The sequence below is a fragment of the Scomber scombrus genome, chromosome 12 (genome assembly GCF_963691925.1).
Source record: "Scomber scombrus chromosome 12, fScoSco1.1, whole genome shotgun sequence".
NCBI classification, from domain to species: Eukaryota; Metazoa; Chordata; class Actinopteri; order Scombriformes; family Scombridae; genus Scomber; species Scomber scombrus.
In genome coordinates this window covers 16,290,318-16,316,596 of record NC_084981.1, presented here as the reverse complement: position 1 = coordinate 16,316,596, position 26,279 = coordinate 16,290,318, and the positions used below count along the sequence as shown (strand labels likewise).

Genomic DNA, 26,279 nt, shown 5'->3' with positions numbered 1-26,279 from the left:
GTTGATGAAAACAACTGGAAAATTGAGCCCTCTGGGTAAAGTTCCAGTTTAGCCCTCTGGCTAACTTGAATGGGGTCAAAACACTTCAATCGTGCAACTCCTCTAGACTTTCACAATATGATCAGACAACCCAGTCTCACAGCAAAACGTATCACAGCTACGTTGGTCCACAGTGCAAAACGTAGCCATCTCACAATTTAGGCTCATAAATTGTGAGATGGCTACGTTTTTTCTGCCCTATTCTTTTCTATAGGACTGCATTCACGTCACGTGACATTCAAGTTTTTGTCTTCGAAGACAATAAAATGGCTGCCGTTCATTTAATTCTCAGCCTAAAATGTAATATTTTAAGATAGTTTCTGCATTAAAATGTGTTTTGGTGACATTTCTAGCAAGAAATATGCATTTTGTTTTCACAATCTCTGTTCAGTGAATGTATATGATGTCTAGTTTATCACTTATTACGAAGTAGTTTTCAAGTGTGCCACAAAATTGTAGGATTACAACGTTTTGCCCGGCCACGCACCAATGAGGTTACATTTAAGAAGTGATTTGAGATCGTTAACAACAAATGATCTGTGTGTGTTTTTCCACTGGACGTGCTCATTTTAATGAATAGATTCATTTATAATTCCCATGTATCTTATAACTTCATTGATATATCATGCTTTGCGCATCATAACCGCATCATTTTGATCAGCTGTCATTGTTGAGAGGAATAAAGAAAAAAACGGGATGACCGGGGGAATCCCAAGTGACATCATGCGCTGCCATAAGACCAGGTCATAAAATCAGTCGCTTGAGTGTTTAAATGCCCTGTGATGTGTCTATTTATGGAGAGATGGTCTTGCCCCCGCCAGCAGGGTTTTTGGTGATGAATAGGTTAAATGCAAAAAGCATATATAGCTACAGGAGAGAGCTGTTTATTTCCTGTTTCCAACCACGAGTGTAATGTTTTCAACCTTGAGCCTGACATTTCTTTAAAAACCACAAGGTGGTGTTTACTCTTGCCAACAAGGGTTGCCTAACTATCAGGAAGTAGTAACCACATTTCATAATTTTAACGGCAGAAAGCAGCAGATTGCACTCCCATCAGTCATTCTGGAGTGCAGGTACCAAGGACCAATGTGGTCATTTAATTTGGAGGACTTGCTTGGATTATGTTCCACACACTCAGAAGTGGAAATGAAGAATGAAAGTAAAAGATACAGCTTTCTGCATTTTGTTTATCTATATCAAAGGTCCAGTGAGAGCTTTTAATTTATTTGAATCAGTTATTGAAAACTGGACAGATGATACTACCAGTGGCGTGCACAGATAGACCCTAGGTGGTGCTATAGCACCTGCCCGTTGCCCTCTGGACCAAGCAAGTGCCCTTTTGAAAGTTTGTTGTTTTTTTGTTTTTTTTAACAGTCTACTGTATGTGGCCCATGTTGACATGATAATCTATAAATGCTCGACGATTAAAAGCGTGTGATAATAATAATTTTCAGTCAGCATTGTGTATACCCACTTCTAAATCCCCCCTGATGCGCACCATTCAGTAGTATCTGCGAGCCAAATTGCCCATTTTTCCCTAGGATGGTGAAGCCATGACCCACGCTACTCTGCCTCTAATTGGCTAGTACACGCTGTCAATCTAATCAGTAAACTGATGAGCCAATCGGAGGCAGGGAAGGGCGGGCCATGCCGAGGTAAATATTGCTAACCGACGAATTTACTTTTACAAGTTTACTTTAAATGATTTGCCTTTAGGATATGCAATGAACCGGTAAGTTTAGGTAGATTGCTAGTTTGGGTAACTTCTGAAACATTGGACACATGGAACAGTGCAACACAAATAATACAACATGTTGCCAGTGAGATGCAGAGCAACATGTCAGTAGCATTAGTGCATCATCCTTAAATTAGCTGTCCTAATTGACGAGGCGTCTTCTTTAAGTCACAAAGCTGTCATGACAGTTTCTATTAAAGCATCAATTCAAGAAGAAAGCACTTTTGAGTTTATCTGATTGATTTTGATGTGTGGAAGAGAATGATATGTGTTTTTTTTTTTTATCTAAGGTCAAATATTAACAAGGATGCATTGTCAAATTCAGATCTGAAGTATTTTATTTAAATAAATATTCAAAAGATAACTGAAACCCCATGTTTGCCTCATTTATAATTTACATTCATGCAGGCTGCCTGTGTGACCATTAATACCTACAAACTGCTCCTGATCCAGTCATGTTAATTTTATAATAGTGGCACATCTGGCCGACACTATCTGTTGCTAATCAGCTGTTCAAAGAGACAGTTTACAAAAGAAACTACTGACTTGCCAAGGGAGAGAATAGGTGTAATTCCTTATTCCTTAGTCCATCCACAGTGTAGATGGACTAATAGTTCACTCACAATGCATAGTTGTTTCTCACTAGTCTGTGGGCCAGTATTGGTTTAGTCATTTCATAATCCTTCCTCCCTGAGATCAAGCAGCAGAAATGATGTGACGATGAGCAAATACTACTGACAGATTTTTGGGTATACTAAATAGAGTCTTACATGTCACTGTTTCTAAAACAGGGCGTTTTTCTGGTCTGCGTTAAAAAAGGGCAAAAATTGAGAGTATACCCACTTCTCCAGGGACCACTACACCACTGATTGTAGCTGCCTAACTTGCTAAAAACCTCATGTGTGTATATTCCAGAGAAATAAGACAACAGTGATTGACTGATCAGTGCTATAGTCCAATTGAAAGGTCAATATTAACATATTGACATAAATAAATATGCAATTACATTCAACATGTAACTGTAATGTTTTTTTGTTTAAAAAAAAAAAAATCTCACACTGCTATGATAAGGCAGCCGGCAGTTCCACCTGCCACACAGTGCCCTTATTTTTCACTGAGCACCTGCCCCCCAGAATGTCTGTGCACGCCACTGGATACTACTATATGATACAATGGAATATGCTCAATTTTGATGTGTGAAAATAAAAACAAGGTGTGAAATGCAACACTTTCAGAGTGCTGGATCCACTTAATATAAACTTTGGCACTGTCAATAGGACAGGTGCAAACCAACCAAGCCACAGCAAGAGTTTCTCCATATAAGAATGCAGATAGCCATGGTTACTCTGCTAGTGTGCATGTTTTACTGTACCCCACCACACAGACTGATATATTAAAGTATGTACTTTATCAAACAAATACATTTGTAAAAAGCTACAGGAAGAGGTTTAGGATACACAACTAAAGGCATGTGCCCTACAAACTGCATACAGAGCATTATTTCATATAATATAATCCCAAGAAATGGCAATAGATAAACCGACAGGCTGCCACAGTGTTTTTTTCATCTCTGGAAGGAAATGCAATCTCATAAATCAAAAGGTGACCACTGATGCTGAACCCCTGGAATTGGCTTCATTTAACCCTAGTGGTCCGATGACACCAAAGCCCACCTATTGTTGTACCTAGGCAACAGAAACAGTGATTGACGGGGCGTGTGGAGGGGTCGGTATGAAGGAAGGCCTCTCAGGTCTGACAGGATGACAGCTCCTAAAATGAGCATCTGTCAGAGGGAGATGAAGAGGAGACCTGTGGGGATCTGTTACAGATGGGCAGGACAACCTGTCTGAAAAATCTCCTCTAAAAGTTTCTCTGTAGCATCATTAATTCATGAAAAGAGGATGTTTTAGTTGCTACTTGTGCACTGTGAGAGGCATGTTACTGCTAAATTAAACTTTAACTTGGACTTATGGACACTGTGAGGATGTACAGTATGCTCTAGATACTAGAAGGGCAGCTCACCCTTCCTCTACAGCATCCTGTTTTTCTAATGGCAGCCATCCCAAGAGACCAACAATGTGACCATGACCTTGAATGTTCGCAGAGGATTATAAAAGGACAAAAGAAAAGGAGAGGCAAAAAAGAGAGGGGAGATTAAAAAAAAAAAAAGATGGAGGTGATGGTGACAGGAGATGGAAGGATGAGAGAATATTAGAGAGAACCCACCCCATGGGACATGAGGAGCATAAAGAGGTGGCAGAAAATGGCTTGTGGCAGAGACAGAATGAGAGCGAGCAGCTGAAGAAAAAGAGGGGTGGAGGGATGGAGAATATTAGAGCATGTCCTCTAAGGCACAGCAAGAGCTTAAATGCCACAGCGTGTGCGCGTCTGCGCAAACGTCCTCACCTCTATGTGTGTTGGTGTGCATATATCATGTGTGTACATCTTCAACCTTTCCATGTCTTCAACCTTTGTATGTGTGCATTGTCCATGAGAAAGATGGGAGGACCCCTACTGGGATTGTGCCAGCACGAAGAAGATGAGAGGATGCATGTGAGCAGCCTGCAAAGAGACGCTGACGGAGAGGAAAATTCTTCTAGTCAACCATCATATCCATTCATATCTGACATAAACCATATGAGCTTATAAATGGTGTCTTTTGAAAACTGCAGTATATCTGCAGAATATTGAATGGGTTTTATAGAAAACTACTGCCACTGCATTGAGTTCATATAATGTCCATTATGCATAGTTCTGTAGCTGGAGGCAAATATTATTTTTAGTGAGATGCAACTGTTCAGCTGTTACAGCAATGCTACATCAGTGGTAAGTTTTCCATGTATTAAAGATTCACTGCAGGAGTTCAGTGGTGGTTCTCTGTGACATAACACCACAGGCTGATGAACTCTGGGTAAAGTGTGGCTTTTCGCTGCCAGATATCAGAGGTCCACAAACTTGTCCCCAAGCCTCATGGCACCTAGAGTCAGCAAGTGTCAGTATGTTTTCCACAGTCAATTACTTAACTATGGAAATATAGAAAAAATGATGTAAAGACGGACAGCACCCAGCACCAAGAAACATTTTTTTGGTTTTACTGTTGAAGGACAAGGCAATTAAAGTCAACAAAATGCAAGCTTCAGCTGCTTCAATTTACAGCCAGTTATTGGGAGTTCTAATTGTCCTTTGTATAATTTTACTGTGTTAGCAGGAAAACATGAATATAACATAGTGAGATAGTGAGCATAAAATCAGTAATACAATAACAGTATTTTGATTATGATTGTTTATGTGACTGAAATGATCTTGTCCTAATGCAGGTAATATCATGAATCTAATAAGTCTTTCAAGTCTGTCAAACTTTCACAAAACCTTAATTACCCTTTTTAGGTACCAACATATTGTCTAGGAGTTGCCAGCTCTTGTTGTGGGCAGTAAATGTAAGTGCAAGTAATAATGTTTAATAATGTTCCCTTTAATTACGTACATTTAGCATCCTTTTTTTTTAATGTGTGAGACTTTGTAAATGAGCCAGCTTGATTTGCCTTACTTAGAAACTGTCAAAATCATTACAAACAGAACACTATGACTTGATCATTTTCCAGCTCAGGAAACTCTGGCTTCCAAGGTAATCTTCCACAGGCTTTTTCATTTAATAATTTTGAGTACCTCCCTCTGATTTAATTTGCCAGTAATGCTGCTATTTTCTAAGAAAAATAGCTACTAGCTAACCTATAAATTGCTTCAAAATTGCAGCAATATCATTATGCTGTGAAGTATCAACACAATAGCATAGTTCCCTGTGGTTGCCATACAGTACGTGTCACTGGTCACTCTGCAAACATTATTTTTTTAAGTGGCATTTCAAGTGCAGGAGCTTTCCTCAGGTAAGAACCTCTTGAGGAATTCCTCTACCTGATATTCCACTGGAGGGACCAGGCTCTAAATTAAGATCCAGGGAGAATAATTTACTCTCGAAAAAATCGCTGCTTGGAGACTAGTACTACACAGAGGACAATTGCTTCAACTTGTGTCCCTCTTTATTCATAAAACAACAAAGTATCCTTGTATCAGTTTAGGACAAGGAGAGGACATTTTCTTCATGTTTTATTGTTAAAAATAAAATAAGGCATTGTGTCCCCCAAACCACCTGTTTAATATGCCCCCATGTTCAAACGGACCCTATGCCCATGAACTCACAGATAGGTGAGACATTCCAAAGCTTTAGGGGGCAACAATTACCTGGGTGCAGACCTCTGAATCCACCTACCACTCAAAGCTGAATATTTTACTGAATAGAATGATTCTGTTGGTCTGGTATCATGACATGAAACAGCGGTTTCAAGGTTGAAAAAGCAATCGATCCAATGAGTGCCATGGTGGGACTAATGATTAGCCAATCAGTGCCATGAGCAGGATTAATGCTTTTGTCAAGCAATGTCAAACTGTCTTCTGGAACCAAGGAAGAGTCAAATCAAGCAGTGCTGATCAAATACAGATCAAAATTATGTTACTGCATTACCTATTTCTCACCTCAAATGTTTTCAGAAACATATTTTAGTATTCTGTTTAGCCATAATGAGAAAGTTTGTGACCTGGCCACCATGTTGAAAACAGACAAGCCAAAACCACGCACCACCAGCCAGGGCATTTAGTAGTGATTGAATCAAATCCCCTTCCCCCATGGAAATCGGTTAGAGTGGAAGCAATGTCATACTGAAGATGGAAACATACTGTAACAAGTTGACAGATCTACCTGATATCAGGCAAGGGCAACAACCCATTTTGACCCCTGACTGGCCGGACTGGCCAAAGTAAATGTGTCACTGGTCCTGTGCATGAACTCATAATTAAATGAAATTTGACAAAGAAGACATTTAACTTAAGTGAGTTACTTACCTTCACAACTGAATGTGACCACTGCTTCTGGTACCCCTGCTGGCCTCAGATTGAACACTGCCAAATTCTCCTCTACTCTTCACCTTGCTGTATCAGAATCATTAAAAAGAAAATACTGATCTCCAACAAGACCTCTCTTCAGACTTCTGCCACAATCCTGACAGTGACAACATGACACTAGCTGCTCTTCTCAGGTGTTTGTTCACAAACTAATCTGTGAATGAAATTCAAATGAAGAGTTTTTTTCTGGTTTTGTGAGGAAAAGTCAAGGCACTGTGACTTGTCACTACTGCCCATGCTACTAATGATTCATGTCTTCACAGCTGTTACATTCCAACTCAGGTGGAGTATCTGCATAAATGTTTAATAAAAGTGGTGTTTGAAATAGCATAGGAAAAGTTTGAAACAAAGAAGTGGGTGGCCTGAAAGAATAAAAGGCCAAAGCTATAATTCCTCTAAATGCATCATCTATGTTAGTCATCATAGAATATAGTCAGAGTAATCATAATGATTAAAAGACGTGTTTTACTGTAGATTTCTGCTCCTACACCTCCAAGCACTTTAGTCAAATGTATTTCGTTCTTTGATTTTTTTTAACTCAAGTGATATGAATGTAATAGTCTCACGTATCAAACAATTACCCACTTGGCATTTTTATAAAGAGGTACAACTTCTCATCAGAGTGATGAGAAATTACCTGTCTGTCTGCGGTAAGAAAATGAGGAGAAAGGCATGTTTTCTATGTGAATACAAAGAGGTTACGTGAAAAAAAGTGGCCTATTCACCATCTGGTCTGCAGGTCATAATGTATTCAGGTCACTACACTGTTGTCTAGGCATCGGTTACTTCCACACAATCCCATTATGTGCCTTTAATCACAGCATAAATCATCCCTGCCATAGTTAATAATATCAAAAGTTTATCACACCAATGCCATTTCTATTACAATGCATGGAGAGCAATTACTTTGTCTGATGCATATTGCAGAATTCAGCAGAATCTTTAATCCTTCTCCAAAAACTGTCATACTGCATTTGGCCACCAGAGGAACAACCAAGCCCTACCAAATATGGAGTTAAAAACTAAACTAAAAAAAAACAAAATATAGCTGCACTGCATCCTGCTTTCTCATTTATTTCTTAAAAGCACCCTTCTATATGATCCACAGACCCCACCCCCGATGGGTGCATAAGTTTTATCTCGGAAGAGAAGCAGCAGTGACATGATCTTTATCTAATTAAATCAGGATTTCGTTTAATTTCCTGAAGGTTAATGAGAAGTTTATCATCCGCGTCAAAGCCCACTTTCGCTCGCTAACAATGTAGTGGGTCCTGATAACGTAGAATGCTCACTCGCAGCAAGGTGAAAGATGAGACTAGGATCTGCAGGAGGAGGAAAAGCTGTATTAGTATTCTGTGTTTGTTGGCAGGCTATATGTGTAAAGTGGAGAGCAGCAGCATCTCAGTGTAACCCTCCTGTGTTTGCTATCTGCCACGTCAAGCCACATACACAGCTGTCCAGCTCAATCAATAAGGTGGGTGGATGCCTGGAACCTGCCATGAATGACCTTAAGATATCTTTGATATGATGATGGTGGTGTCAGTAAATACTTTGCTTTTATAACAGAGCCGGTAATTCCACCTGCCATTATTGGCCATTTTGCTATTATTATTAAATGTATACTGAATCTAGATTATTATTGGTCACCTGACTCTTTTAACATTATGTTATTTCCTTTAGTTTAGATGTGGAAGTCACAAGTTACCCCAGAGACTTGTTTTTTGTGTGCACATGAATTCCTGATGTTCAGCCACCAGTCTGCTGAGCCCTGTGCCCATGGTAGCTGATTTGTACTCAACTCAGTTAAATTATTTTATAACTTTGTTTCATGAGTAAAGGTGTGTCTCAATAATTATAGATTGAGATCAGCTCCCAGTAACCATAAAAAATGTTTGGTCATGATGGTGGTTGAAATTTAAATGTAGCAATTTACTGAGCCGGTTATTCGCTAGCTCAATATTAGCTCATAGCTAATACCTGTGATGCAAGTCTAATCAACAACTGTTTTGTTTCAGTGTATATTTCTGCAACTGTTGCAGTGAGAGTTGGCTGTTGAGACCTAATGCCACTGTGTTAAGAAGTACATGTAATTTGTCTATAAATGTGTATATATGTGTTTATTATTATTATTATTACCATTTTAGTTTGCTAAAAATGTGTGTTCAGCCACTAGCCTGCTGTGTTCAGTTTCCGTTTGCATATTTCTGCAGCTGTTGCTGTGAGAGTTGGCTGTGGACTGCTAATGCCACTATGTCTGTTAATAGGCTGCAATAAATGCGGATTGGAGCCAAAACGTGTCAGTGTGCGTATTGTACTTAACACAATGCAAGAGAGAGTATAACACTGCTACACTTTCATCAAACAAGCCCATAGTTGATGGTAAGGAGGATTACTCTCATATAATATTGAAAACAAAGCATAATTCAATTTCAGTACTACTTACTGGGCCCTCAGTATGCTTTTGTAGGTTTGACATATGGCTGGGGACAGGAACAGAAGGGTAATTTGTAAATGGTTTCTGTTTCTTTTGTCTTTTGGGGTATATATTATTAATTCCGCTTTAGTCATACAGTTATCCATTCAGGAGATAATTAAAGTCTCCCTTGCAAAATAGTAGCTAATCAAACTCCAACAGAAAGTAAATGATTTATCTCTCTCAGTTACAGAAATTAAATTTTAAACCAATGTTACATGTTGAACACCTATTGTAGGCCTTGAAGAGCGTTGCATATTCCTCCATGATAAGTGTACAAACAAATCGACCAGCAAATTAATTATTTATCAATCAATTATCAATTATTCAATACAAAAAACATGTCTGCAGAAAAGGTCAGGCCAGTGAACTCATGTAGTTTCTAACAGAGCCCTATTAAGAAGATACTGAGAAGCAAAACTCCAATTCAGTGGCCATCATTTCCACCTCTCACCTTTTCTCTGATGATAGTCTGCTGGTTTGATTGATTGTTGAATTGAACTGACACCCGTATCAATATTCAATATCCAGCACACTTGTCAGTGAAAAGTTCATTCCCCTGCTGTCTGAAAGGTAGTCATTTCCCCTGAGAGTCCCAAGAATCCCGCCTCTCCTTCCAATGCCCAGTCCTTTGCATGATTGAAAGTGCCACGTAAAGCACTGTACAGTCATATTTGTACAGTGCAAATATACTGTACATTCCTGACTGAAATTCAAACAGGGTTTAGGGTAGAGCTGCTGCAAAAGTGACACAGGAACAAGAACTACGCTACAATCTGTCTTTACTTTTATTCTTTCTAGTTTAAGCATCAGCTTGAACTCCATGTAAATCATTTTAAGATTGCAATAGCGCTGCAACAATAGTTAGTTCATTTTGTAACTGTGGGTGTGTGGGTTTATACACATTCTTACCTTTTTTCCCTTTTTTTTTGGTGATTCATTTCTTATCCAAACATTGTTAATTTTGAGACTTTCTGAGATATCTGGAAATTGATCAGAAGGATGGAGGCACACTTGGTGGAGAGACAGAGAGACGGAGAGGGCACAAAGCTCATTCCTGTGAATAAGAGATGTGTTGTTGCCACGGTGATATGCCACTTGTGGGAATAACTGTGAATGCAATGTGCCAGAGAGACACACACAACTGCAGCAAAGTAATAACAAGGTATCACAAAGACATCACTCAGTCTTCAGGGGCTAGGATGGTCTGGGCTCTTAGGCTCTCTTTCAAAGAGTTTTATGCTTTCATTACCTCACTTAAGTGGCCCTATGACGGAACTCTCCCCAGCTTCTGGTTTACAGTCAATCAATCTATGGGATTATTTTCAGAGCTACTAAAGTAAATAGGAGAAACAAATACTGTCATTTTGAATAACTGTTGAGAAAGTGCAGAGCAGATGTGACACATTGCTTGGAGGGGTGTGAGCAATCAGCAATTAAGTGCTAAGCATTTTATAAAACACTATTAGAGTTAATTAAATGATATGTTCACAATTTTTTAAGTGTGTCACATGGCCATATGAATATCCTGTTCATACTGACCATCAATAGATCCCATTTATCTGAAGCTTGTATGAGGCTTCAGCTATTCAGCCATATTAGTGAAATCAAATGGATATCTTAAAAAGTTACAGCCCCATAATTCCCTCTCTGTGTTTCCCTGCTGCACTGCATTGGAGGAATACAAACAACAAATAAACAAATTTGTACTAAAAAGGTTGTAATTTTGGAAGATATCTACATGATTTGAAGTCTCACATTAACTTCGGAAACACTTTTGAATACATTTTTGCATAGAAGACTTTGGATTTTGTCCTTCACTTACCATGAAAGTGCATTGGGAAGGGATTTTTTGATATGATGATCAGTATGAACAGCAGTAATGATTATGGTGAGCAAAATGTTTCAGTGTTCACATGACTTTTTAAGAAAGAAAAATTATGAACCTATACTTTAACTACAACTTTTTATGTGATAAACATGATACATAATAACATTTCTCAACTTGACTGCAGATGTTTACAGTCAAGGTATTTTTTTTATTCATTAGTATTGATTTAACATTCAACAAATTCTGTCCCTACCCTCACTTTGACTATGTAATAATCGCTCTCCATACAGCCATGAGCATATCAACTAATAATTGCAATGACTGCACAATTTGTCTTACATACTCATGGAAGTGCACGTAGAGGAAAGGAGAGGAGAGGAGAGGAGAGGAGAGGAGAGGAGAGGAGAGGAGAGGAGAGGAGAGGAGAGGAGAGGAGAGGAAAGGAGAGGAGAGGAGGGGAGGGGAGAAGAGAAGGAAGTGAGCAAAGTCATACTGCTTCAGGTCCTTCTTTGATGCATTGAGGCTTTGAAGTCAATACTGATGCAATTTAGGGCTGTAGGCAGAGACAGACCTAAAAGCATTTAATTAGCGCCTTGCTATGGCTCCTAATATGAGAGAGCCTCAGTAACAAAGCCAAAAATGTCTCCACTTCTCTGATTTACTCAAAGGTGAGACTAGACTTTATCAAAATATTTGTCTAAAAAGACCATTTGACTTCGACTATGTATGCTAAAATTGATATCAAAATTAATCCTAACATTCATTTCCCTATGATTTCCTCTCATTCCCTATCTTAATTTCACCTGCTCTCTCATATAAGAATTGCTCTCCTGCTGTTCTTTCCTGTGCCTCTTACATCACCTGCGATCATCCTCGAATGATCTCATGGAAACTATGAGCAGCGGGGCTGGTAGAGGTGATGTGTTTTATGGACACTGTGGGGCTGTCCCATCCCAGGAAACAGAATCCCAGTGGGGGTAAACGGATCTGAAAGATGGCTTAGCAGATGGTCCGCACTTTGCTGACTCCTCTGATGAGCAATTAAAAGCACAAACATGACACGAGTGACAACAGCATATTCCGAACGAACCTGAGACCACATCTACGTCTAGGCTGCTGTCACAAGAGTCACAGGACGGTCAAAAAGGAAAGGAAGAAATATGAGGCATATAGTACTGCAATGCCATTACACTGAAAGATGGCACTAAATCAGTCACCTTCTGAGGCTCTGCGCAGCACAATAGGAGGGTGTTTCCTGTCAATATAAAACATTATATGACAGCTGGTTTTTGCTGCCCCTTTGGTCAGTTTTAGTAGGAGAGAAACAATATCATCTATCTTCCACCACTGATGCTGCCGCAATAATAACCTGTCCACCCTATAAAGCAGAGGTAGGGATGCAGTCAGCCCCAGCTCCACTGATCCTTTCACTCCCACACTATTTCTCTCTATCTGTGTGTGTGTGTGTGTGTGTGTGTGTGTGTGTGTGTGTGTGTGTGTGTGTGTGTGTGTGTGTGTGTGTGTGTGTGTGTGTGTGTGTGTGTGTGTGTGTGTGTGTGTGACTCAGACCTGCTGATGTATATATGGTGAGATGGCGAGGAGGCAGTACTGCTTCACAGAGCAATTGACATGCAGCATATAAAGCCTGCACCAAGAAAATGTTGAATGTTAATAATGTAACATTCATCATTCCCAATAGGGAAATTTTCTTAAAGCTTTGCCCACTGCAGGGAGTTTGGGGCACGGAGTGAGTTAGAGAGCAACACCTGTGGAGCCGGGAGGAATTCAGTTTCTTCCTTCAGAAACCTCAAGGTCATTTTACCATACTTCAGTAACAGACAATGATTTATCTTTTGATTATACTGATGAAACACATTTTTATAGTCAAAATCATGTCAAGAAAAAAGGAATATGATTTATAAAAGCCTCTGAGTGGGTGAGCAGGTGAAAAAAGAATTATGTTAATGGTATCTTATAAGCCCAGGATAGACAGCATTTTGTTCACAGTGATATTGAAGAAGAAATACCAATTATCATCTCTCTTAACATTTGCATGTAAGTTTTTAAAAGGTGTTCAGTCCGCTTAATTAGCTATCTAACCTGGAAACTGAAATTAAGCAGTGCACTTTCAGCTCATTCAGCAAGCCATGGTGGAGGACAAGATGTGTTTGTCGACAAGGAGCCATTAAAAAGAAAGCTAGTGTGGGTTGAGGAACCAATTCCCTGGCTGTTTTTGTGCTTGTTTGTGGCAGGCTGCTGTCTAGCTGTCAGTGTAATCGTCAGCCTATTTCAGAGCAGTGATTTGACTGCTTTATGCAAATACAGCAAAGTAAGAAGTAAAATGTAATGTGATGTGAAGTGATTTCTTTGGCTCTCTGCAAAGACAGCAGCATTTTCACTGTTATACAAACATGGGAGTGCTGACAACCTATTTAGGTACAGATCTTTTCAAGCATATTTTAGGGCATTCTATACCTTTTATCATAGTGGACAACAGAGCGTTGACATGAAATGATGAGAGAGAATGGGAACAATGTGAAGCAAATGTCACCAGTCAGACACAAACTAACAACGTTGCAGTTTATGGCTGTCACCAGGTCACCACGTGATTTGCAATTTACATGCAACTTCTTTCAGGAAACTTTTGAAAATTGGGCATAATACAGTGTGTCCTTCCTCTGCACCACAATAATGCACTTCTGAATCAGCAGGAAAATAAAAGAACATTTATACTAGCAGTAGTACTGCAACCACTAGAATTTTCATTCTTCATTAATCTTGGTAATATCCTCTATCCCTAATCCTGCTTCTGGAAAGCTTTAAGACATGTGCCTGGCAGTGACGGCAGTGTTAGATGTGGTTGGATCAATGTGATGCTGCAAGTTCTGATCCGTTAAGTGTGCGTCATCCTGGAGGCACTGAGTCACTCAGCACCCCTTCCCGAGACCTTACCAGGCAGCCATAACAAAGATGAGACAGGGAGAGTGATGTCACAGAGAAGACAGGGGGCTCCAAATGACAAACAGGGAACATCTGCATCCTCTGTGACTGCCGACTTAGGTCTCTATCTGTCTGCATGCTATTTTCTGCCTGTCCACTTGCCCATTTGCCTGTCAACTGCTTGCTCTGTGACTCTTTGTGTGTTTCTGTCTGTCTGTCTGTCTGTCTGTCTGTCTGTCTGTCTGTCTGTCTGTCTGTCTGTCTGTCTGTCTGTCTGTCTGTCTGTCTGTCTGTCTGTCTGTCTGTCTGTCTGTCTGTCTGTCTGTCTGTCTGTCTGTCTGTCTGTCTGTCTGTCTGTCTGTCTGTCTGTCTGTCTGTCTGTCTCTAGCCTGCAGTCTAATGCGCTAAATGTAATCTAATTTCTGACTACCCTGTCAGTCTTGAGCCTGAGGTTTCAGCAGAGCATAAATAATCACATTGTAAAAAGTAAACAAAATATCATCGCTGCAGTCGCTTGCTGAGACTCAAGGAAGGCCATATTTCAATCATCTAATAGCATGCCCTACTTGTTTAAAAGCTACGATGAGTTTGTTCTAATTAGCTAAGTGATTTTGGATTTCCTTGTGAGACACTCCAAGGGCACTGCGGTTCCCACAAACAGCTGTATGAAACAGACACCTAAACTTTTTACTTTGCTTCGTAAATTTCAGGGACATGATTTGATTAATAAATATTTTTAGAATGTATGTGCTGAGCTTTTAATCTATCCCAGACTAAAGGAAACAAATTAATGTGTACTGTCGCCACAGTGTCTCAGCCACATTGCCTTTGAAGTTACAGGTGACTTTGATCTAATAAGGAGAAGGCCGGGTAATCAGCTAAGTGAAACATCACTCCTGTGTCTGCTCTCTTGACCTTTTTTCTGCTGAACAGTTTTAAGGGAGGGTGAGACAGACAAAGGACCTGGGCAAATGCAGCGAGAAAAGGCAGGTTTAGGTCATTGCCTATTTAGCAATAGAGGTTCAGGTGGAAAATTGATGGGTTAATAGATGGGGGACAGAAAGAAAGAAATGATGAGTCATCCCGCTGAACAGCTCAGAGTTATGATGGGCCCAAAGGGTGGCTGCAGGGAAAATCATTCATGAGGACAAATTGAGACCTACCATTTCAGAGTTGTAAAATTCTCCCTAGTGTATCGCAAATTTATGATGATCAATGGACAATGGAACAAAAGAGGCAATTTAACAACTTTTACTATACATCATGAAATGAATAGTGTTTTACATAGTGATTAGGCATATTTCAATCTACTAGATGTTTTTCCTCCTGGGTTATCTTACAGATAAGGAACTCTAGCTGTAACTCACAGACTGTAGACTATTATCCTACTCTTACTTGACAGAATTTGTAATAGGATGTTTTCTGGATAATATAATACAGTAGACTGTGCCCTGTATGTATCTATTCATACTCAGATGTGCAGCACTATGTCTGCTTGCTGAGTGAGAAAGCAGTGTGTGAATTTCTACCACCTAAAACAGTGCAGCCTGATGGCAGAGCTCCCTGTCGCTTTTCTTTTCTCCAATGACAGCCTGCTTTCCCTCTCATCCCCCTCCCTCCCCCTTCCTGTTGCTACACTCCACCACCACTCAGTGCACGACTTATATTTCTTATGTGGCGTCAGCCCAGAAAAACCAAGACAGCGGGGCTGACTTCACACAGCTGACCTGTGGCTGTGGTATGAGAATACATTTAAAACCAAAACTAAATCCCAGTGACATGCCGTACTAAATCAAACACTGAAACCAATAAAAAGAAAATTGATCAGATGAAGACATACAAATTTTGTTTAACATTACTTAAGTAATATCTACCAACAAACATCACAAATCACAGAATTTCATTTCACACATGGTTTAGAAATTCTTAACTTGTTCTAAAACTGCATATTTGTACTGTACCTTGGTGAACACAAAAAAAGACTGAAGCTGAAAATGTTTATTTACTTTGCTCTAACATTCATAATCAAGCTAAAATAAATCTAAACTTAACTAAAGATAAAATACCTTGTATAAAACAACACTGATCATTGGTGAGCTGTAAATGACCAATCTTGTCATCTTATTCAAATTATTTTTCTTAATTTATGCTCTCTAAAAAACAGTTTTGCCAATACAATGTCCTTTGAAGTCTAGTTTTTATGGATTTTCTAACACATATAGGTGGGATCAGAGGGGACTGTGGCTGGCACCACACCCATCTCTCTCCTTCTGCTTGTTTCTTCTCACTCTCTCTGCTGCAGTGTTTTTGTCCGCTGAGGTCCCTCTGGCCATTCGTCACCGTTCGGAGGATTAAAGTCAATGTCAATTCAATTGCCATCGACTGAACTGATAAATTATGGCAAATGACAAATGAATAAGCTGTGCAGCAAGCTAAACTCAACAACTGGGAGGAATTGGAGGGAGACAAAGAGACAGCCTGGAGGTTTCAGAGAGCACAGAGTTTGAGTTAAGGGAATAAGAGCGAACTGGCTCAGAAATTGAGTTTCATTATGGAGAAACACACCACTAGAGCAGTGTCATGTCACCGAATGCTGAACAGAGAGGTGAAAAATTGAAACATTTGTCTGTGTCTACTGCTATTAATTTACAGAGAAATTGGGTTGTGAAGTGACTGAGACGATTCCAGGAGAGATGGTCTTTGCGGCTATCGATTGTTTATTTCTCATGTCAACTTGACAGACGCTTTCTCAGACAGACACTATGGGAATTGGGTGCATTTGTGTGTATTTGAGTTATCTGTCCATGTTTTCTGGCTAGTGCTGGTTTAAAACTTATTGACATTCAGCAGAATCTAAACATGACAATTCAATATGATGTTATTCTTTTAGAAATTTTCTGTCCAGATTAATAATGTGCAAACTTGTATTAGATAGTTATTGCTTTACACAATTTCAAAGAGTTTGGTTTCACAAAGTGCATACGTGAAATAGTTCATTGTTTTTAACATGAATTTTATTATTTTATTTCATATGTGCTATATGTGTGTGAGTGGATGTGTTTGTTGTATACATCCCTCTTTAAATCTTCCTGGCAGTAACACATACTGCTCCCCCTGGATGGATAAAACATTGTGTTGTTAAATCCTCAAGCTTGCAATCATGAATTATAATGTACAAGATGTCATATCTTTCTGAATGCATATGAAGAGACATATGGTGCCTGTTAGTTGTATGCATAGGGATGAGGCTATTGTCACGGTGAAGTGTGATGCAGGAGATGCTGCTGTGTTGACAGCTGCATCCATGCAGAGGAGTTTACTGATAACAATAAATTAGTTCCACACACTCAACAGGAAAGCGTAATTAGCCAGCCCAAACAGACACACACAAACACACATACTAATGCACACAATAACACATCCACTTGCACGCACAAACACACACAAAGCACGGTGAAACATACTGTATCTACTCAGGCAAACATGCATCAGACCCACACTCATACATTCATGGGTAAACTCAGGGATGCAAACAGACTCTGGCAGTACCCAACGGCTGCTGTAAAAAAAAAAAAAAAGGAAAAAAGAAAAACACAAATATGCTTATGCAAGCCCAAACATTGTCAGTACAAAAATGCATTTTCACATTGAGGTAAACACGCACTGCAGTAATATAAACAATGGCAGTCATGAAAGTAGAACACTGTGAATGACAGCTGTTCTCCGTGCAGGGAGGAAGGCAATCATGGGGAGTGTGAGAGAACACATTCACACTTATTTTCTCCACAACGGGATGTTTGAAGACACATGGAAACACAATGGATCGCACACACAGGGGTCCTTACACACTTTGCACAATTTCACCTTGTTTACTGCCAAGACACACACACACACTGTACGTGACTGCTCTAACACATAAGCTGGAGAGCAGCAAATGGAGAAAATTAGATAAAGGAGGGGTAATCACAGGCAAAGTTGCAGGTGTCAGAGTCTCAAAAAGATGAGCCCTGTTGGGTTTGTTACAATTGCAGTCGGTATGCATGTGCTGTCACTCGACTGCAGAGATAGACAGATGTGTTGTATTTGCAGATGATAGGGGTAAAAAATGCAAAGTGTCATGCAGTGTGGGGGTGGATGGATAGGCAGAGGGATGACCATAGGGTTTAGGGAGCGGGCCATGTGAACAGATGGTCCCTGGTTGCCACCCAAGATCCCATTAAGAAAGATGGCAGAGCTGACCTATTTCTGGACCCACCATGCCGTGCAAATCCACTGTGCAGAGAGCAAATATCTACATTCAGATATTGTAATCCTCGCTCTTTTTGTTGGACATTATAGGATTACATACATTGTTACTGTAGCATCAGCGCAGGAATCAATTAGATGAAATGTTGCGGTAATGCAGCACAAGAATTCAGGCAACTCATATTCATCCAGCTATCCGACAAGTCATTTCCCCGGACACTGTGCCCTTGAGTGCTCAATGAGGTCTTCCTATAAAGCAACTGAGGTGATACGCTTGTCAAGAGACCGATGAGCCATCCAGTGCCAGACCAGAGGTGCTCTGCCTTTCACCTGCTGCCTTTCACCAATTCAGCTGTCTCGTGGGGCTCAGAGACACACTTCCTCCTCAAGCTGCAGCTGGCACTTCCTGCTCTGCATAAGTCCACACAGACATTTTGAGACATTTGGAATTATTTATTGATAAACAATAAGTGTTTTCATCTATCTCTCTTTTTGATGGCTGCATTTGCAGCAGAGGTCACATTCGATTATGTTTTAGTCCATTAACCCTTGGGGTTTTCCCTATGACCTCAAGCTTAGTGTCAACTGAAAACTACACTGGAGGCATGTTGTGCGTGAATGAGGTACTAAATATTTGATGAAGTTATATTGTAAGGGTAATGGGTGATACAAAATACTAAAGACCCACAGAGGAGCAACAATGGTTCATGCTAGTATCAATCATTTCCCCCCCGTATTTCATGAGGCACATAAGGTGACAGAGGGCCTAATCGAAATTGGATATATGACTGTGTGTGTGTGTGTGTGTGTGTGTGTGTGTGTGCGCGCGCGTGCGTGTGTGTATGTGTGTGAGTGTTTATGTGCTGCAAGGGGCTCTTGTGTGTAGGTTACAGAGGCTATGATCACACTGAGACAGGTGACTTTGACATACGACTGAGGAAACAATGTATCATCAGCAGCTTTTTCTGATGAAATCACATAAGATGCACACATAAATTCTCACGTACACATGCACACAAGTGCCAGTGTGCACCTGCTGCTCTTTGTTTACCCTTATTACATGCTCTGAGCAGTCTCACGAGCCATAATAGCTTTCTGCTCTTGCAGCCTATGGCTCAGTAATGGGGCATCAAAAGAGGGCCACTAATGACCAGAATTATCTGTTTCTCATGCAGCACATGTGTGGTCTTAATGATATTGCAGCATGGGTGGATATTTGTTCATTTAATTCCTTTCTCATTAGAGCAAAGAAGTTTGGAAAAGTCACATTAGGCACCAACAACAAAACAGCCTTGTTCTTCTCACACCCGTAATTCGGCCCAGCATGAGGAAACAATATGGGAGATTCCTGGGCCAAACTGCTGCCATGGGTGGATTTAGATTTATCTGGTAATTCAATAAGCCTAGGGGTAAACTTGATCTTTCACTAGCAGTGAAGTCATCAAGGCAAACAAATGAACAGGGATGGAGGGCTCTGCCTACCGTCAGCACAGCAGCTATCTGTCTCAATCTGCTTTGGCTCTCCAAACTGTGCGTGTGTATGTGTATGTGTATGTGTATGTGTATGTGTATGTGTATGTGTATGTGTATGTGTATGTGTGCGTAATTTCTGCTCTGCTCTGCCCAGGCAGACACCCCCCTATTGTCAAATGACTGAGCGCCACTACACAGCAGTTGCTATGGTTACCAACCAGGTTCTGTGTACACGGATACTCATTACAATTTTGATCCGCAGTGAAGCACTGATGGGAGAGCAAGAGTCCGACAAAATCAGCCACCCCCACACATACACACACAAGCATTCTTATACACAACCTATCATGCTTTTACTGTATATGTGGAGAAATTCTAGCATACATGCATTCACAAATGTACACATTCCACTCACATGAGGAGATACCTATTCAACTACACAGAGTATTCATCAGTACATATTGTGCTGTATATCATTAGACTGAGGGCGTAATCAAACACAGTATGCTGGGCAGAATTATCAGCCCCATCAGAAGTAGCACAAATCACAGTAGGTGATACACTGGGATGCCTAGAAACCCCTTTAAAGCAACCAGTGCCTCATTTCTCACCAACTCTCACAATCATTCTGTTTCTCTCTCTCTCTCTCTCTCTCTCTCTCTCTCTCTCTCTCTCTCTCTCTCTCTCTCTCTCTCTCTCTCTCTCTCTCTGTCTCTCTCTTTCTCTCTCTCTCTCTATCTCTCTCTCTCTCTCTCTCTCTCTCTCTCTATCACACACACACACACACACACACACACACACACACACACACACATATACACACGTATACACAGGCACACAGGGCAGATTGGGAGAGCACTCAGGCAGAGCAGAAGATGAAAGCGAGAGGGAGCAGTGTCCATGCCAGCAGAGCTGTGTGAGTGGGGAAGTGATGAAAGAGAGACTCATTTAGTAAATTGACAGCTCTAAAGAATTCTTCATCTTCTTCACCATGAAAGGCCTGAATCCTTCTCAACTCCCAGCTACTCTCACCAAGCCTGACGAAACTGTCACATTCCAGCAAACATTAACAATGATGGTGTTAGAATTTTAGTTTGGATTCATCTCTCTCCTCACTCCCACTGCTGCTTCATTTAGTCCACAGTGTATGTCTGTGCAAAACAGACCTACTGGTGTTAATAATCTGATGCAAGTTAAAATGTTAAAGAATAGCTAAACAAGACAGAACTAAGTATAGATCAAAATTGATATTTTCAATTTCAAATTCTTTCAGCTAAGTGGCAGACATCATGCATTATGAGAAATGCTGCTGATGAAAAGGCAGGTTTTAATTTTAGTTATGTATTTTGCTAAGGTGGTGCAGTCACGTGAGGTAGCACAGTACTCTTTTGAAAATGTATCAAATTTTCACAATGTCATCATTAATGTAATGTGTGGGCAACCTAAATTGTGCCTTGGGATATGCATACTTGAAGACATCCAAGCTACAAGGCACAAACTGCAGCAGTTACTGTAAGTCTTTTGTGACCATAGAATTAACAGTGATTATGTTGGAATATGAACACTCAAACAATATGGGAACAACCTGAATAGGTGCAAAGCATTATGTATATGAACACGTACAACCAGACTCGGCAAAGAGTTTTACAGAATAGAAGAGATTCTGGAGGCAGAGTGAGGGATAAAGCCAAAGGAAGGAGGGTAGGCGTGGGAGTGAGGCTGTAATTCATACAAGGAGAAAAGCCACAGTGACAGCCTCTTACCTACTGCACAAACACCACATATGCTACCTCTCATACTTCACAAATAAATCTGGCCCTCCAATACACACACAAATACACACACTCACACACGCACACTCATCACTTCAGCTGGCAGAGGCACAGCAGAGTGAGTTACAGCGTGCCGGGCATAGGCCATTGCAGCAGAGAGACAGTGCCAGCCAAATAACTGAGATCTTGTAAGGACTGAACATTTGTGAGCTTCTGTGGAGATCAATTTAATTGCCTTACAGCATGTCTCATATGGGACCTGTATAAAACAGGTGAGTAAAAGTCTACACAGCAGTGGATTATAAAGTGGATTAATCTGAAAGCCAATTTGGGTGTGAAAACCAGTAGCAGTCAGTTTGCCTGAGGAAAAACTGCTTCACTTAACTAATTGTGGGCTCATTACTATCAAAAAAGTGCTAATGGATTTGAGTCTGGATTTGGGGTTTGAAACATTTATATCCATTAGAAGAGGAAAAACCTACCAGAACTCTGCCAGTGAGCGTCTGAGCAGAGATCATGACGCCAGCCCAATCTTTGACTGAAGTCATCCATCCCACCTCGCTGGCTGGTTGGACCTCCTCCTTCTCATCACCTTTTAGTGCACTGTCTGTTGCCTGATTGATGGCGGGGTTGTTCACCTTCTGAACCTCCTGTAAGAAAATAATAATAATCTATGTGAGAAAATGAAGCATATAAATACAAAAACAAGAACATGCATCCGCATTTAACAAATGTGGATAGAAAGACATTGTTGGCTATAGGCAAATACATTTTTCTTATAGCAGGAAACCATGTACAGGCATCAAAGCCTCTAGGAACACCCCAGTTTCAATGAATATTATCAACAAACTAAAACACATTACTCATATCAGGCCCTTCTGACCACATGCATGACCACATGTATGACCACATTCATGACGAGCTAAAACCTCTGAGGGTAAAAAAAGAAAAAAAGGACTGCAAATATAGCCATCATGCCATGATAACATCCATCTGCTATATATTGAATATGTGTGTTGGAATGAGTTTCAGTGCATGTGCATTAGATAACGACAGAGTGAATGTGTAGTCACTCCCTCCCGTTTTGCACATATGGCTATTTAAGTCTAACTGTTCCTCAGGGTAGAGAGTATAAGACCGTTGTTCTCCTGCAGGCCTTTCAATGTACCCTCTTGCATCCGACTGAGTGAGCAGAGGAGCCTGGCGGTTTATTGACATGGTTTGCTTAGTAGAGTCACTGTATGCAGTTGTTCCTCTCCAGCCACTCACTTCTGATTCAACCTACAAGCCCTCCAAATTAGGCGATCACATAGGTCAGTTTGACCATGCATCCATTTTTCTGATCAGGCTCCTCTATCAGTAGTAATGAGCATATCATTTGTCAAATGACTGTTAAAAAGTATTATGTTTTATGATGTGACAACATTGTGGTTAAGAACTGGTTAGGTTTATACACCAAAACCCCTTGGTTAGGGTTAAAGAATGATCATGGTTTTGATTAAAGTGATCAATAGAACCATGGCATGGGTTAAAGTTACTACTCCATTAATGTAAGGCAACCTTTGTCGTCATGGCAACAGTAAACACCATCGTAGTTGAAAAAAAAAAAGGACCAAATCACAGTTGGAAACGTGACATTCACGATTGGAAACAGGAAGCAAACAGTGGTATCCTGCAGTAAAGTCTACTAAGTTCCCAATCTGCTATCTCTGAATATGGAAATTTGTCATCTTACATAGACGTCAAATGCGTCATTTCCCCGGGTCATAATTACTATAGCCACTAGATGGCACTCAAATGTAACTATAGGTTGTTTTTGGTGACTGGCATCACGATATATTGTGTTGTTTTTTGTTGGGAGGACGGGGTCAATATGACAAAGGCAGGCACTACACTTCCCTGTCCTTCTGGTAGGAAAAAGTAGATTTCTGTTTACTTTTTGAAATATAGCTAATGAAATAAACCTTGAGGCAACACAATCCCACAATTACATGTCGGTGCACAATGACGCAAAGGTTAGTGTTTGTAAAGCCTCAGCCTCATAAAACTTTTGGTGAAGCCCTGCAAATGGCATCCATGGAGAATCCTTGGAATTGGAATAACTTTCAGTCCTCTTGATGGTGGCACAATGCTCCTCTCCAAGGAGGGCAAGCTCATATTACCGCAGTGTACACAAGCAGAACTTGGATTTTACAACATCCCTCCTCACAGTGACAAACAGCCATAGAGGTGATTACGTCCTCAACAGTGAGTTTGTTTTCCAGTACTGTAAATTCCTACAATTTGTTTGGATGACCCCAGAACATCCAAAATCGATGAGGTAAATAAAATAGGAGATGTGTTTACAATGGGTTTGTTTGTTTTTTCCCCAGGACATCTCATTCAAGGAACCCTATAGGGAACAAAACAGAGATGTAACCAAAGACCAAGCAACCACTGGGGTGACCAATACGTGCCCACATACAACACAAAAACGAACCAGACTGCAACTTGAGTTCTTCTGCAGGGCTAAAGAGCAACACTATCACAGATGAGCCCAAGAGAGTGCTCTGTCCAGTTCAAGAGGATAGTCTCATCAAATTGTATTACATTTCATAATGATATGGCATCGACACAGCTGCCATTTTCCTAATTTGATTCCAACCCATAACAATGCCAATAAACTGGCCCTAAAAAAGCCTGACTTAGTCATTAGATCATTATCTGCTCTTGCCTTTGGGCCTCTCAGAACTGCAGTGTACAATTCAGTTACTTGTGCTTTATAATAGCTTCGTGTTAGGGGACTCACAAAATCTAAAATCATAATCTATAAATATGATTCAAATAATTCAGTTTAGTCTTTGAAATCTGTAACTGGGTAAAAAAAAAACTCATAAATCCCAACACAAGGGAAGAAGGGAAGAAGTGATAAATATTTGACAGAAAAAATAGTGAATGAGAGCGACATGGCTATGTAAATGTAGTAACTGATGTAGATACACATTGGTGGAAAAATGAGTGTTGTGTTGCTAATGTATGTTAGCTTGAGATCAAATACTGAGACCAGACGTTTTTTGCTGTTACTGCAGTTATTTTTCAATCAAACATTAACCAAGTTGTTTTTGTAGTCTATCATTAACAAAACCTTAAAAAATAGTTTCCTAATCTCAACTTTTTGAATTTAGTTTCCTTTGATTAAAAAAAAGGAGGGTATTTTTCCACATAAGAATGCACATTTTATGTTCTAAACACTTCTGTAAACAACATCTGCATTTCAGGCTCATTTCAAATTCAGGCTCATTTCAGAAAACTTTATATGAGATGTTGCTGGCTTGAAGCTGGAAGACATTGTAAATAGTCCAATTACATGTGCAGTCTGCATGATTCAGATTCTGTCTTCTCTTACACTCCAAAGCACGTACAGTACCACCCCACGTCCATACTTGTTCAGTATTCACTTGACTAAATAGTCTACATTCATCTCGCCTGTCACATGCTGCAAATACTCAACAAAGTGTGCATGCATGCATGAGGGTCACTCTGCGCAAGGATGTCTAAGGTTTCACTCCGATTGGCTGTGTGCCTGCTCGATAGCACTCCAGGCATGTTGTGGTGGCATAGTATGTGCTAGTCTTTGCCCAGCAGTTACCTCTTAACCAGAAGGCCCCAACAACATGACACCTGACACACATAGTACACCACAGTAGGAGCACACCACATAACCCTAGAACTACTGTGTGTCACCTACGTCTCGTGGAAGCAGTACTTGTTCCTCACTCTTCTTGCTACTTTTTCCTTCAGATGGGTTTTCAAGTATATGCCTTCAGACATTAGCCCTGTCACAGCAACTTTGTGGTAAATACTGACATGCTGTTAACTGTCTGACAAGTTCCTAGTGCCACGTCGCATCAAGGAAACACCAATCAGCTGTGTCATTGTAAATCAGTTTGGTTTTTTTTAAAGACAAACTAGACAGACATGGATTGTACATTCAATTCATTTTCAACGAATTTTAATTGTAACACAAATTTCGAGGTATAAAAGAGATTTTGATGCAAGTTATTTGTATTTGTTTTCAGATAATGTTGACCTCGACGAATGGCGAGTTAATCTGGGAGCTATTCTCACTGGTACACACCTGAACACGGAGGCTAGAAGAACAACATTCAGACGCAATAATGTGTGATTGTGTGCATACAAGCATGTGTGTGGTGGAGGGGAAGACATGAATAATGGATGCAGTCACGAACTGATGGTTGGGCAGATCAAAAGAGACAATGTAAACAAGAAATTGTTTCTAGTTCATTTGGGTGGCCGGCGGTAGGCCTAGGCCAGAGGAGAGAGAGGCACTGAAGCAGCCTGCCATGGGAGAATCCATCTGCTGGCTATATATACACACCTGTGATGTCAAACTGAGAGAGAGACAGGCAAAGAGAGGGGTGGGGAGGGGGAGTCACAGGAGGCAAACGTGTTCATACCAAAACTCTGAAAGGGGAAAAAATACAATAAGGAATTATTTAAAATTTCTACTGTACCTAAATAAATTCCTACGCCAATGTTGCTAGAAAGTCAATGGCAAGGGCAACATTGCCCCCTTTTCCCTAAAATGGCGGAAGGAGGATTATTCCTAATTTGGAAAATATGCTTGAGTGGTTGTTTTATTTGTATAGCCTTATATCACAAACTTGCCTCAAGGGGCTTTACAATCTGTACAACAAAACATCCTTTATCCTTAACTTTGTTTTTTGCCTGTGACCTCTTGAAACAAAGCATCATACTTGCAAACCTTTCAATATTGGTTGTATATGTATACTGGTAAGAATTTATCCATGAAAG

At 40.3% G+C, this 26,279-nt stretch overlaps 1 protein-coding gene across 6 annotated transcripts in view; it reads right to left on the bottom strand.

Moving 5' to 3' along the window:
* The window catches only part of kcnma1a (potassium large conductance calcium-activated channel, subfamily M, alpha member 1a), a 136,708-nt gene that overhangs the window by 79,170 nt on the left and 31,259 nt on the right, over nucleotides 1-26,279 (bottom strand). For all 6 annotated transcript variants that reach the window (XM_062430897.1, XM_062430900.1, XM_062430898.1 and 3 more), the window contains exon 2: nucleotides 21,947-22,114. In XM_062430897.1, the coding sequence (XP_062286881.1) occupies nucleotides 21,947-22,114 (168 nt within the window). The remainder of the gene's footprint in view (nucleotides 1-21,946; nucleotides 22,115-26,279) is intronic.